Here is a 15,591-nt window from a genome sequence, read left to right as displayed (position 1 = left end):
GGCTCATGCTAGTGCCTTAAACCCCTGAATTGCCTCTGTACCACAGAGAGAGAATGGGATCTGCAGTACCAAGCACCTTAAAAAAGCAAAGTTAGTTTAAAGGCTAGAGAGAGTGATTCAAATGAAACAGTTAATCTACACAAGCAAAGTCATATTAAACAAGTACTAAAAGAAACCATGGTCCATCTAAATTGTTTCTTTGCTCTTTTTGAAAGTAAATAAAAGAAGAATGACAAAAAAAAACCTAAAGCAAAGTTATTTTTCTATCAAATGTATTACCTCACTGGCATTTGTATACAAAGTATTTGGAAGAAGATTCTAAAGATTTAGTTCACACTTTGCACATTTAAATTACTTTTGTTAAAATTCAGTTATGTGTTTTAACTTTTAACTTTTACAAAGTGTTCTGTTTTGTTAATTTATGACAATGTATGTAATTTTCTAGAGATTTCCCTGCATTTATTGGTAAGCCACAAGCTCTGATGCTTTGAAGAGGGCTTTAACCATTCTTTTGTGAATTTAATTTCCTTTTCCAGCCCCTGGCCTCACTGGAATTGTTGGAGGGCGCCCCAGAGTGTAAGTTAATTCCTGATCATTAACTTGTTGTAATGTGTGCTGATAATGTTCCTACCAGTCACCATTGCAAGCTTCCCCAACTTGGGACAGCAACCACAGAAGCAGCTAAGTCTTCCTGTGTCACTCTGTGCTTAGTAACTGATACAAGATAATAGTGAGTGCTGTACGAGATGCATGCAAATAGTAAAAAATCTTTATTGAATTAAATGTGAGTTATGTAGGTTTCTGATCAGCTCATAGCAGTGTCTTTGCTTAATGAGCTGTAGGGAAAACTCGAAATGTGACTTCATGGCAAGTTCAGCTTGCCAGGAGCTCGACCACATTAATACATGCAAATTTCTGGACCAGTTTTCTCTTGTAGCTTTTGGTTTAGAATATGGGCCCACCAAATTTACATTTGTATGAGTTCACTTCACCTAGAAATGTAAGGTCAAATACCAGAACATCCCACAAAATTTTAGCATGAAACCATTTAATGACTGAGCTGAACATAGCAATATTGAGCATGTTTAGAAAAAAACTTGGCTTGATTCACTTTCTTTCTAGATATGGCTAAAATCTTGCAGTGATTTATATCCTCACCTTTTTATGCTTATTCATCTAGAACTTTTCTGTCATTTAGCAAATACTGCACATGAAGGTGGGAGAAGAACCTGTGGCTGTATTTCTAGTAGCCCTGTGTAGCTGGCCTAGGTATCAATGCAGAGCTACTGACATTGTAGTGGACTTCAATGTCAAGAAGTACATACTTTGTCAAGAAAATATTTTTACTGTTTTGGCTACTTCTTCTCAGTAAAATTTTCTTCAGTTTTTTAAACAAAATCTTCATTCTTAATAATGGAATTTAAGGAGCTTTTACACTTCCCAGGCTTCTGAAGTTGGTTGAAAAACCATTGCTAGTCAGAGCTGAATGGATTTAATTTCCTACGTGTTTGGTATATGAATAGTCTAAAAGTATATGATCTGCAAGTTTCATGAATTTCTAGGTAAATGCATTTATGCTTGTTTTTTTGTGTGTCTAGGTCTCCGGTTTTGAAGCCATTTTTCTTCTATTATCCCAAAAGCAATGTTCAGGTAAGATCTACTGCTTGAAGTCTGACTTCTGTTTTCTTGGAAGTAATTTGAAAAATCCTGCTGATTCTGGCATTTTTTGGTGACTTTCAGTAATAAAACTGCAAAGTAGTCTGGTGACTTTGATTAAAAAATATTTCCTGAGAGACTAATGTTACTCACACAGAATGTTTTGCAGCAGTTGAACTCGCCAACCTTCCATTTTAATTACTGTGAATTTTGAAATATCTTACATCAAAACTGAAGCAGCTTCTCTTTTCAGGTTCCTGGAATTGTAGGTTTGAATTATTTTTACTGTATTTGTAAAGAGTGTTTAAGAAAACTGTAGACTTCTTTGGAGATTAATGCAGTCTCTTAAAAGAGTAGGGAGTTGGGTGTTCAGAGAGTGGAACATTATTATTGTGAACTTGGATACATCTTCTTAGTTTTTGGGGAGTGGTGTAGTTTGTGTATACTACTGGAAGTAAATACTAAAATCATTAAATTTCCTCTGATTCAACAGGTTTTACCTTAACAGAGAGTTGGGCCTTTTTTCTTCCATATACCCTATCTATTCTACTAAAATAGAAGTAGTCATTTCTGTTCTTGCCTGTATTACCAAAACTGTCAAATTATGAAAGCCTGTGCTACTATTGTGCTATCATGGAGGAACCTGTGACTCTGTGGCCCTGTTCAGTTCATAGCAATAGTTTCTTTCAGTCCAAGAATTTACAGTTCAGATGTCTAGGCAGCCCTAGGTGAGACATTACAGTATAAGATGACATGTTAATCTAGAGCCTACTTAATTTCTGTGATGCAGGTACCCCTGTCTAGTTTGACTTCTTTAAGATAGACTTGAAGAAACTGCTTTTGCTGAAACCATAAATTGCTTGGATTTATAAACATGGTCTCTGTTCTTCTGAGTGCTGTCAGATATTGAATTTATCCTTTAGAAAATGCAGACAAAACTGAATATATGCCATTCTTTTTCAGGTAGCTTGTAACTATTGCATCCCTCTCATGCTAAGACATCCTATTACTCAGTAAGAGCCTTCTCACCCATCCACTCTCAAGAAAGTGGCCAAAGGCTGGAATGTTGGTCTGTGTTAGGCCACAGGCTTCTGCTTAGGGTGGCTCTGGGAAGCTTTAGGAGCACAGGCAGCAAGTGAAAAAATGGGCAAGCGGGAACAAACAAAATAACTTGATTAGAAAGGGACTGTTTTGTTTTTGTTCTTTAGATTTCATACAGTGCTTAGCACAACCAAGCCCTATTCTTTAAGTAGTATTCTTCATTAAAGGAAAATATTTTAATTTCACAACTTTACACAGAAGATGCCATTTAGTTATTAAATCTGAGTTAATTACAATCTCTTCACAGTGGAAAAACATCAAAGAAACTCCCACCTTTCTTGTTGTCTAAAGTTTAATTACTTTTATCATCACTTACATTTTGCCTTACACAAATGGCTTGTCTTTGTGAAGTTTAGTGTGAAATTATTATCTTTATGGAAGTTTAGCCTACCAATGTGTTGTTCAAATTCAGTATTAACTTACTTAATTAGCACCATATTCCAGACTTGGTAAAATGCTATTGAGATTACACAGCAAACTAATTTAACAAGGAAAGAAAGCAGTCTTGCATTTACTCTTTTCAATACAGAAAATCAAAGTCCTTGCTCTGTGTAACTAATTTGATAGGGGCACTGATATGCTGTCAGCAAAATGCAGTGTTTCCTATCACTGTTGTCCTGTAGTAATATTGAGGGTAAAAATGTGGTATGATTCAAGTCCTTGATTCAAAATTCTAGCCATGTTTTTAAAACTATTGTCCAGTAAGAGATTACAGAGTGAGTATGGTATGAGTTAACTGATTTTCTAAATTAGAAGTCCAGTTACAAAGAGTCTAGTTACTCTAGGTCAGCATTTGACCTAAAACTAAAAAAAAATCCATAAGCAGATTACAAGTTATGTTAACATTGCCACAGTGGGTTCTTTTCTTTTGTGTTAGGTAATACCTTTCTGGGTGTCAGTTTGGATTCAATGTCTTGTTTGTTGTTTTCACTGCTTTTATACAATTGTACTGATTTTATCATAGATCACCAGTGATTTTACAGTTCAAATAGTAGCTGTTTTCTATGTGTGCTTTGAAGGTAACCTAAAACTTTTACATAGGGAGAAATTGCAGCAAACCTACTGAAGGCGAGTCACTATTAGTTACTCTTTAAGGACAATCTTAAGAAAGAGTGCTGAGTAGAGTTATTTTGCATTTGCTGACAACTGAGCACTGATAACTGCTGTAGCTAAGTTCATTTATATTGCTTTATTCTGGAAGTTTAACCTGATTGTGTCTGAATCTTTCATAATGGGAGTCCTCCAATACAGATGAAGTGAATGCCATTCACTTCCACCCCACTTCTTCATGTCCTGTCAGTGGTCCCAGAGGTAAAACTGAAGGAGTAGCCTGCTGTGTGTCTACTTCCTACATCCTTCCTCTTGATCAAAAGGATGGTTACTGTTAAAAGCTGAGATACTGGTCCATATATATATATATATATTGGGGAGCAAGACTTTTTTTTTTATCCCATGTTTTTGGAGGTGTTGAGCCACTTGATCCACGCCAGGTGCCTCTTTGTCTCTCCAGGTCATTGCTGCCAATCACTTGGGATACAGTGATGATGTGCCACACACAGATTGCTGTCCTGTGGGTCACGGGAATAGGGCTTCATCTGCATCTGACCTGACTAATCTGCGCATTAGTCAGGTCACAATAAATCATTTCTAGCATGGCTAATTCTTTCAAGAACTGAATTGAGGTGCTCCCTGCATTGTGGTGCTCTTATCTGGGTGACATACAGCATTTTCCTTCAAGGGATACCTTTCCTTCAGACTTAACAGGAGTCTTCTTCAGAGGCTGAGGACCTAGGCCCCTTTTTCAAGTCCAGTTGTCAATACCCCCTTCCCTAGAAAGTGATCATAGCTACTTGGCTTCCACACCCTCTGATTACAGGCTACTAGCTCCATTATCCCAGCATCACAGCAGCCAGATGTGCTGACCTGGAAGACAGGTGAAATATTTTTGCATATCCCACATCTGATTTAAAGATAGGTATCTTGTTCTGCCTTTCTCCTGTTTTTGTGATGAGCCTGCTTCATCCTCCCTTGTAGGCTGAGTTTTGTGTCCATTTCTTGTATATCAGAGTGATTGATAATTAGGAGGGGTTAGTGCTCTCATTCCTCTGCAGTGCCTGTAACTGGGGTTGGAGTAGCTGCAGGGTTTTTGTTTTATCATCAGATCCAGAGGTCTTCTTTTCCCCTTAAGAAGAATAGTGTCAAACAGAGCTTGGTAGGCCTGGGCCAGCACATTGCAGTGATCTGTCTCTCTGGAATTGCCAAGGTGACAGCATACTTTTTCTAAATATTTTACTAGTTTTTCTGGATTCTGTACTTGTTCAAAGGTGAAGTTCCAAAATGCAAGGTGTTCACAATCCTATGCATTTGCACTTACCACCCCATACCCCTTGCTACTCTTAACAATCCAGCCTCAGGGCAGATCAGACAATCAAAATGTTAAGGGGTTAGAATAGACCTTAAAGATGAACTAGTCCCAACCTTCACTGCTGTGGGTAAGGATACCTCCCACTAGACCAGGTGGTTCAAGGCCTTAACCAGCCTGGCTTTGAAAACCTCTGGGGATGGGGCATCCCTGACTTCCCTGGGCAGCTTGTTCCAGTGTCTCACCACCCTCGCAGTGAAAAACTTCCTCCTAATATCCTAAATTTCCCCTTTTTTCAATTTGTACCCATTACCCTTGTCCTGTCACCACAGTTCTTGACAAAGAGCTGCTCTCCAGCTTCCATATAGGCCCCTTCAGATACTGGTAGGTTGCTATGAGGTCTCCATACAACCTTCTCTTCTCTGGGCTGAACAGCCCCAACTCCCTCAGTCTGTCTTTGTAGGGAAGTTGCTTCCGTTCTTTTATGAACTTCATGGTCTCCTCTGGACTTGCTCCAGCAGGTCCATGTCCTTCATATTTTGGGGACACCAGCACTGTCCACAATGCTTCAGGTGGGGTGTCACAAGAGCAGAGTAGAGGGGGAGAATCACCTCTTGCAACTGACTGGCCACACTCCTTTTGATGCAGCTCAGTATTCGGTTGACTTTCTGGGCTGCAAACGTACACTAACGGGTTGAGTTTTCCATCAGCCATCACGCCCAAGTCTTTCTCTGCAAGGCTGATCTCTGAGAAATAGTCTTAAATAGCTATTTAAACTTTAAACAGGAAGGCAAATGGCATCCTGGACTGTATCAGCAATAGTGTAGCCCGCAGGACCAGGGCACTGATCATCCCCCTGTATTCAGCACTGGTGTGACCACATCTTGAGTCATGTGTCCAATTCTAGGCCCCTCAATTTAGGATGGACTTTGAGGTGCTGGAGCACATCCAGAGAAGCTGGCAAAGCTAGTGAAGGATCTTGAGCACAAGTCTTAGGAGAAGCAGCTGAGGGAGCTGTGGTTGTTTAGCCTGGGGAAAAGGAGGTTCAGGGGAGACCTTACCACACACTACAAATACCTGAGAGGAGGTGGAGTCACCGTACCTGGAGGTGTTTAAGGAAAGACTTGATGTGGCACTTAAGTCTAGTTGACATTGTGGTGTTGGATCATAGGTTGGACTTGATGATCTCAGAGGTCTTTCCCAATCTCATTGATTCTGTGAAGACATAATGATAGGAACATGCTAGTTTGAGCATCTCAGGATATTCAGAATACTCAAGATCTATTGTAATTAGCCTGGAGGATAAGGGGAAGAGGAAGGGAAGTGTGTCCCCTCCATGGTCTGAGTTTCCAAAGAGAAAAGGTAAAAGGTATAATTATCAATAGCTTCTGATAGATGACTCCCAAGAACAGGGATGACAGCAATGCTGAATGCAAGTATCAGATTGGTTTCACAACCAGCAATTATATCATATCATTAGCCAGTGTTACAAAGTACAGCTTGATAACCTCAGCCGAATTTCCATGGGTGATAAACATTGTAACAGATAACACACACTGCAAGTAAGGTGGTACATAATTGAAGAACAAACACATCAACTTTGAGAGCAAATAAGTCATTGTTGCCACTGGCTATTAAACTGATACAATGAATGCTTGTAAGAAATTTGTTGTAACATGCTCTAGTGAGATCTGTTGTTATCTCAACGTATTAAGCCCCACATTGGACATGAAAAAGGCTTATCAGGGTTTATTCCCAGCTGCCAACTAAGTGCTACTCAGCCACTCTCTCACCTCCTGCCTCCCCAGTGTAATAGGGAGAATTGGAAAAATGGTAAAAAATTAACCACACAAGTTGAGATAAGAACAGTTTAATAATTAAAACAAAGTAGTAGTTGTTGGTATTATTAAAAGGGAGGTGACAAAAAAGAGGGGAATAAAACACAAGAAAGACAAGTGATGCACTGTAGAGTGTCCCTCCACCCACTGACCAATGCCCAGCTTGTCCCCCACCAGTGATCAGCAGCTCCCAGCCAACTCCCCACTCTCCCCATTTATGTACAGGGCATGATGCTCTTTGGTGTGGATATCCCTCTGGCCAGTTCAGGTCAGCTGTCCTGGCCGTGGTCCCTCCCAGCTTCCTGTGCATCTGCTTGCTGGCAGAGCATGGGAAACTGAAAAGTCCTTGACTTAGAGTGCACTCTAAGTGTTGCTACTGAGCAGCAACCAAGCCCAAAATTCCTGTATTGCTGTATTTTTTAATCAGTTTTCAGAAAATACATTTGAAGATGAACACAGAATGCAGAGATAAGTTTTTCTATAATACAGACAGCAACATTAAGAATTAAAGGGGGGTTGCAGCTTGGAAAAGATTGAAATGCTCAAGTTTTGGGATTCAGCTATCAAGAGTTGTGACACAAAATTTCATGCAGTGTTGCAGTATATAGAGTGAGATGGAAAGAGATTTGTCTTCCTTTAAAAAATACCAAACTGGACGGAGCATTCCTTTGGGGTTATTTTATGCCCTTTTTTCCCAAAACAAAGATTTCTTTTAGGTTTATAATGAATTGTTACTGTATTGTGACCTTTTAACAGGGAGCAACAGAGCCTTATCCATAAAGCTATTACTGGAAGTCTACTAGATCAGTACTTAATTAGGAATATGCTTTATTTATTCACATTGCAGTGGATTTCTGATTTGACTGCTTGAAAATCTGTGTTCTTTGTACAGATCAACCTATTTTTAAGTGGGCAGCATGTTGAGATATTTGAGGAGGATCTCACGTTTACATCAGATGAGGTGGTTTCATTTGATCTACCCAAGATTAGCAGTGAATTGAAAGGTATGTTCATCTTTGTACTTGTGAATTTATCATTTGCTATTTTTGTTCTGACAAATTGTGTTAGATTTTGTCTGTGAAATACTTTGCCTCCTTATGTGATACATTTTTATGGCTGTTGCAAAACACAAACTGTTTTCTTGGAAGGTGATTAGTGTCATATAGTATAACATGTATTTGAGACTATAACAAGTATGGAAGTAAATTTTTATCAAAAACCTCTGAGCCTTAAACACAACTGAAGATCATGTAAAGCTGGCTTGAAATTGAAATCTGGTTTCAAAGTATACTGTAATCTTAGTTTTTGTGGATCCTGGGAATAGGTGGGTTTATCTTACATCAAAATAGCGTTCAGAATAGAGGACAGACGAACAGAATGATTTACGGACTCACAGCGCTTAGATAATTAAATTTCACTCCTGTTCCATATGGCAGCCTTCACAAAATTAATAAGAACGGGATCAACCTGGAACTTGTGACTTTAAAAACAACCATTCTGGGGTAGTAATCCAGCATGATACTTGCTGTGTTGGTGCTAGACTTGTCTAACCAAATTATCTGAGAAAGAAAAGAACCTTAAGGGCGAACTGGTGAGCTGAATGGAGTAGGTCAGGATGTCTGCAATGAAAAGGAAGTGTTAAATCAGAGTTGCTCATACAAGCAATTATTAAAAGTGCTGGACACCTGAAAATTTTTATTACTTCTAATGGTTGAACTATATACAGTATTTCTTAAAGTATAGCAAGCGCCATCATTCCCTTTTGGTCCAAACAGTCTTCATTATCTTATTTCTGCTTACCAGAGAACTGAGAGAATTAATTTAAAGCTGAGGCTAGGTATTTGAAAATCTGAATCAGATGACTCTACCTAAAAATAACAAGTTAGAAAAATTTCTGAAAATAATACTGATGGTGAAAGAGTAATTCAGGTATTAAAGTCTGTGTATACTTAAAACATAAATGCTATTAAGGCATTTACATGTTAAGGTTTACTTTGGATTCTAGATAAAGGTGAGTAATGTTTTCTCAAAACTAGCAATAGAATAATGTAACAACTAATATGAGTTAGAAGGGAATGTTTGTATCACATAGAGAAATTTTGAAATACATACATGACTTTGTGTTTATTGCCATATGAAAACCACTGATAGTTGGATGCCTGATTGCCATGCATGTGTTCATTTCCCCCATCTATTCAAACATCTCTTCAATAGAATGATTTGTGTCATGTGGAAACAATTTAAACTCCTAAGTAGGTTTCAGTTCTTATGTCTGTTGGAAGTCTGATGTCTCATCAACATCTCTCAGCTCCCTGGGAGTTCTCAGGAGGGCAGCATGGTATTTGCACCATCAGACTGGGCAAGTTAAGGAATAGGAAATCACTGTTTTGCTTAATGAAAGGGTTAGCAAAGGTCCTAGGTTTGGGGTTTTTTTCAAGGTGACTACAATGCTAAATATTGGAGAAGCAAAAAGCTATTGGACTCCCTACTGCCTTCTTATAACTTGAGAAAACTTTCTGAGGTGCCTGACACCAGCAGTTAACTACTGAATTCTTCAGGCAAAAGCCCTCTTTTGAGAGAGAGCAGAACTTCTCTGGTTGTTTCCCCTGAGAAGCATCTCTAAACTTTTGCCCTTGGTTGTAAATATAAATATTTTCTCCATGTGACTAAATACTTACCTACTTCTGTGGCTTAATGTAAGACAGCATGGATGAGAAAGACAAATGGGTTAGACTGTAAAAGGAATAGCTTCTGTTAAAGCATTTTCTGTCAGCATTTAGAAAGGAGGAGAGTATTTTTCTTAGTTTCATGGTTATCTCAAGGGTGAGGGACTGTTAGTTGTTGTTGAATAGATAAGAGAAATATGTGAAAATGGATTTAAAATATGTGCTAGATGTGCTTCTGGGATGGTGGAATTTGTATTCACCATTTTCCCTAGCTTTGAAGGGAATTCTTTCTTAGATTTGTTTAAGATGTTTATTAAATGAAAACAATTTCCTGATAAACAGATTGTGAAAGATAAATCAATTAGGGTAGTAATAAATGAGAACACCAAAAGCACTGACTTGAACTTGTTTTGTTTAAAGGCAGATTGTCAGAGACTGACTGTGTAAAATGTCTGATGGAGAAAAGATTTCTGTAGCTTATGCGATTTTAGATATTGTCAAATTTCAGCCTTTGAAAAAGCACTACATTTTGGCTTGAATTGTATATGCACGCATTGTATATTGTATGCAGGTGTGCCAGTAGAAGAGGTTGCTGTGGTGAGCCCCTAGTTTTTCGTTATTGTTTTCCTTGTTACTGCCACTCAAATGTGCCAGCAGAGCTCCTCTTGTGAGTGTTGACTGATCTGCTTCAACCAAACACAGACTGTACAAATTACATGTGAAGTCATACTAAGGCATTTTTTTATCCGATATATCTCCCACCCCATATCCAGATGGACTTGGGGGATCTGTCCAGCTGCCACTGCCACAGACAGGGTCAGTGACAACTGCAGCCAGTAGGATTTGGACATAATTTCTCTCTTACCCAGGTCAGCCTGGCTCATGTCTGTCTCAGCAATTTTCTGTGGGCAGGAAGTATGATTAGGCTAGGGCAGGGTGTACCTAATCACCTGATGCAGTTCACAGACTACATTTCTACTCATGCCTGCATAGTAGGTGCACTGTGCTCTAAGTGATGTCCTAGGCCAGCATTTGGAGCATAATGTTTTTAATACTGGGTCTCCTACTCCCTAAAATTAAAACAAAATTTAAAAAGGAAGCAAAAAAACCCCAAACCAAATAGTTTGGTATTCTCAGCAGAAGCAATAATAGTACAAAAAGGACAGACTGATGTATTTTCAAATTGCATTGTGCCTTGCAACATAAAGTTAGTCCAGCATAACTGATTTACAAGACCTTGTATATTCAATTCCTTTAAATTCAGGACATTTTTAACTTGCTTCTTCTGGCTGCCATTAGCAGCAGTTGCACCAGAAGCTGCCACAAAGCAGGAAGGCTGTCACTTGCCTGCCCTGCATATTCCCCCTGCTGGTGCCAAGGAGCAGAGAGAGGGAGAGAACCGCCACTTGTGTCCAGAAGGATGAAACAAAAGACAGGAAGGGGACAGAGGAGAGAAGGACTGAGGGATGAGAAATTTATGGTGAGTCAGGAGTGGAGGTCATTCTGTTACTGATGGTGAGACTGAAAAGCCAAGGAGTCCAGGAGAGTTCATATGGCCATAGGAAAGTTGGATCAGAAGCAAAACTGACTGAACATTACTCGATTCTCACTGCCTAAAAGCTTGGATATAGCCCATGCTTCAAGTTTGTCTTACGCTGTGATCAGTGACTAACTCAAACTCATTAGCAGAGTGGGTGCTTCATCTCTTACTTTAGAGTACAGGAGCTAGATGGTGACAGCCTACTACTCTCAGAATCAACAATTGCAAGAGGTCTGTGCTGTGTAACTTAACTGTCAAACCTCAGGTATATATGCTGTGTGAATCCCACAATACTAAATTTCTGGAGTTGGATGGGAGAGGGTTTGCTTTTTGATACATTGATGGATAAAAATATTTCATATCAGCTTCTTTCAGTGACCTGCAACAACCTCAGTGTTTCTTGAACATCGAATACTCAGACATTGACAAGTTAGAAAATCAAGTCTGGCTTTGAAAGCATACATTTTCTTACATAATACTAAGATTTTTACAAAACCAGTAACTTGAAAAAGAAATCTTAGGTTTCTTCTATACCGCTGGATAAGAAGCTGTATAGTGCAAATGCAAGTGAGAGATGCATTGTCTTGAAAAGGAATTTAAGTTGTTACTGTTTTTCTACAGGCATTAGCAGATTAAACAGACGTTATTGAATTATCAGGACAGGAACAACTGCAGGTATTTTCCACCTGCACTGGAAACAGATCTGTGTGTTAAGGGGACAAAAGTTACTGGCTAGTCAAGAAAAGACAAGCAACTGCTATGCCTCCTGCTTTGGAGCAGGAGGGATCAACTTTATAATGTTCCCCAGTCTCACCTCCTTTTTGTCTTGGTGCTCCTGTGAGAAAGACTGGCTATGTTTTCAGAGTACTGCAAACAATGCAAAAAGCATGCACTTGAACTGACAGTTACTCCTTCAAAATATGCAATTATTTGTAGCACCACTAAAATTAATTCATTTTTATGTTGTACAGATCTGCCAAGTGGTCCACATACTTACCGCTTAGAAGAGCTTGCCTATACTAGAAGTGGAGACAAAGGCAATTCTGCAAACATAGGTATTTTTCTTTCCTTTGCTTTCTGAAGTGATGTAACATTTTCACATAAGAGTTACATATCAAGTGCTAGTTTTAATTTGTTTAAACATTACTTGAACTTTTTTTATAATTGTGCTGAAACAAAAGAAAATATATATTGAGTCTGGGTTTTACTAATGAAATATCTGTGGTCTTCTGATTAGCAGCTGTTGTAATCTGAGGTACTAAGAAAAATACTAGAATGTCATACTAAAAAGAAAGGTTTTTGTTTAGGGTTGGAAAGCTGAACTCCCAGAAGTTAAGAAATGCCTTTTTAAGGTTTCTTTTACACATCAGTTGCTACTCCTTCATATATATATGTTACATAATATAATTTCTTGGTTGTCTGATCGTTTATAATATTTTCATGCATTAATTTTGTAACACGTCTATGGCTAAAACATTGACAGTATTAGGAAATACTAAAGTTGTTCTCATATGTACAAGAATGTTTTTATTATATTGCTAATGTAAATGGTGTATTTCAGTGTGCAGTCTCTTTGCATTGATTGTGCTGCTTCTTGCATTGTTTAATAATTCCTTCTATTCCTTACTTCTGCATGCAACAATTGGCTCTCTTACTTGTTGGAAGATGAGAGCGTGTGGTGTTCAAAGCTCAGTATGAATTAAAGGTGCGTTTGGGATTTGATTTGCTATTAGCTGTCATGCTAAAACTGATGAATTTTGTCCATTTGTATTCAGGAATATAGTTTTCTTGTCCTTGTTTGTGAAACTAGTTTTTTTGGGTTGAAGAATGAAGCAATGTTGATTTTTTTTTTTCCTTTTTCCTTTTTTTTCTTTTTCTTTCTCCATGATTGACCACTGTTGCAGTGTAGCATTGCCAAGTCATGAATGATGTATATGTAATAGACTGCTTCAGATACAAAGACGCTGCTGGTTTTCTAAGGAACAACACTAACAACAACAAACTTAACCTCTAATTTAAGTCCAGATAGAAAGGTCCCAGTGATACAAAGCTGTTTTCCTGATCCTGCTCTGGTACCTCAGCTTCAGCATAAAATTAGCTGAAGCTTATAAAACATATTTACAGTAATAAAAATGTAATTGTGATTTGTCATACATACGTCAGAATCCCATGCAAGAGGTGGGGCAAGGACCAAACCTTTGGTCACTGATCATTGCTTGTTGTGGTTAATTGTGATTACTTAAATATCTAAGTCTTGCAAGCCATTTAAGGGAACAGAATTGCCTGTGGGTTGTTTGTTGTGATGATGTTGTTCTTTAGGTGTCTTTCAGTGGCAGGGACTGTTTGGAGCAGAAAAAATCCAGTGATCACTTAGTGGTAACTTAGTATTCTTTGGTGTCATGCTCCACCCTACATCTCTACTGACAGAGGGAGAGCTGTCATACTGCTGTGTTTTTTATTCAGAAGCTCAATAAAGGGGATCCATGTGTACAGTTTCAGTTAAGCAGAGGACCTCAAATTGGTTTTGAAAGGATAAATACAAATTGGGTTTAACAGTTCCTATTTCAGCTAATGCTAGTTAATGCCTAACAGGTGTGATAGCACGGCATCCCCTCTACTATCCATACCTAAAGAAAACTTTAACTGCTCAAGCCCTGGAGAATTACTTTCAACACCTTTTAGAGCATGAGAAACCAGAAGAAGAGCTAGTAACAAGGTAAGTAGCTTGCTGCACAGCCCATAGTTGTATGGTAGATACATGATGCTATCAGAAGTTACCTTAAAATATGTTAACATAAATATTGTAAACTTATATGTATTTTCATTGGGTTTTTTGATGTATCTTCCTTTGCCTTTTTAAATAACAACTTGAGCACAGTCACTGAGAAAGAACATGAACTTGGGCCTCTCTCGAAGCTGGACGAAGGCCGTGAATCCGTTTAGTGAAGGCATTTAAATTCTCAGAATTAGCATAGTAGTGTTGGGGCTGTTCCTTTGTTTCGTTCCAGTACAGAATGTCTTTACCAACTAGAAATAGCTTCCAATGCCCTTTGAGAAATTTATCTTTACACTGGTTTTGCACCATTTGGGAACTGCAGGAGCCTTGGTAACTGAATCTTCCCAAGCCTCTGAGCCACTGCTGAACTGAGAGCTAGAAATCTGTAAAACACTACCTGAAAGACATTCACACAGCCACTGTAGTCTGGAGCCCAAACTTACCTGGTGGTCCATCAGAAATGTGTCTCATTTCTGCAAAGCATTTTAATATTTATGAAGTTCACTCACTTTAGATAAAGTATTCCTTCTAGTACTTCACTCTCAGCCACTTTTGTGCCATGAATTTTTGTGCCAAGCCAGAATTTAGAGAAAAAGTATAGCTAATTTCTATTAAAATCTGAAAGAGAATACATCCTGAACAGCACACTTCTGCGATACTCATCTACTAAAGAATGTCCTCTGCCAGCAGACAACATATGTAACATTCTTATTTTTGTGGCATGGCTGATGCTCATCTACTAAAGAATGTCCTCTGCCAGCAGACAACATATGTAACATTCTTATTTTTGTGGCATGGCTGATGCTCAGGGCCCTTCCTAGGGACTGAATGAAACATACACTGCTCTTGTTGTAGCATGAGGTAATGAAGCTCGCTCTCCTAAGGATGGCCATTAAAACAGTCAGCAGATTTTGAACCTTTTTATCTCTTTGAAAACAAGTAAAAGCTGAATACTGCCACAAACCTTCTTCTAAAGTCTTCTAAAACATGTTTTGATACAAAGTCAGTTATGCTGCACATAAGGAGATTTTGCCAAAATCCTTTATGTATTTCCATGGGTAGTGGATCAACTGTTGACTGTCTTTTTGTTTGTTCAAAAATCTTGAGTCAGAAAGGTACTGCTCAAAGCTCAGAGAGAGCTTGGAGTTACTTTAACCCCTGATCTTTGAATTATTAAGTGCTGGTTTTGTCTTCATAAGCAGCTCAGCGCAGATCTCACCCACTGTTTCATAAGTGCTAACAAATCTATGTGTCTAATAAAATGTGATACTAAGAATTATAATTGAATTTCCTTGGAAACAGAGCAGAGATGAGAAGAAATAAACAATGTCATGTCTCCTAATGATCCTTCTAGAAATTGATTCATTGTCATTCCTTAATGCTGTTTATGTTCATAAATAAAAGTAGAGATTTGCTCTGTCTGGATGAAGCCAAATTAATTTGATTAATTAGATTATCTGTTTGTGGTTTTGGCTTCCTTTAATGGTGTGATAATGGAGCTCTGTGAGTGAATTGGAAAGCTACTGGGGAAAAAGAATAAAACCTTTTGTGGAAATATTTAGGATTATAGGGATTATGCTCATGTGCTTCAGATTGTGTAGTTTCTTTTTAAATTACTTGTTTATTTTTTAGTTTTAACTGTCATTAAAAAA

At 38.3% G+C, this 15,591-nt stretch overlaps 1 protein-coding gene across 1 annotated transcript in view; it reads left to right on the top strand.

Annotated features, from left to right (window-relative positions):
- Positions 1-15,591, top strand: part of LOC137473313 (uncharacterized) — a 58,298-nt gene that overhangs the window by 36,605 nt on the left and 6,102 nt on the right. Inside the window, exons 14-18 of the mRNA XM_068189195.1 lie at positions 537-576; positions 1,599-1,650; positions 7,850-7,961; positions 12,135-12,218; positions 13,756-13,879. Coding sequence (XP_068045296.1) covers positions 537-576; positions 1,599-1,650; positions 7,850-7,961; positions 12,135-12,218; positions 13,756-13,879 — 412 coding nt within the window. The remainder of the gene's footprint in view (positions 1-536; positions 577-1,598; positions 1,651-7,849; positions 7,962-12,134; positions 12,219-13,755; positions 13,880-15,591) is intronic.

The sequence above is a fragment of the Anomalospiza imberbis genome, chromosome 4, assembly GCF_031753505.1.
Source record: "Anomalospiza imberbis isolate Cuckoo-Finch-1a 21T00152 chromosome 4, ASM3175350v1, whole genome shotgun sequence".
NCBI lineage: Eukaryota > Metazoa > Chordata > Aves > Passeriformes > Viduidae > Anomalospiza > Anomalospiza imberbis.
Note: the sequence above shows the minus strand (reverse complement) of the source record. Positions and strands in the feature narration are given on the sequence as shown.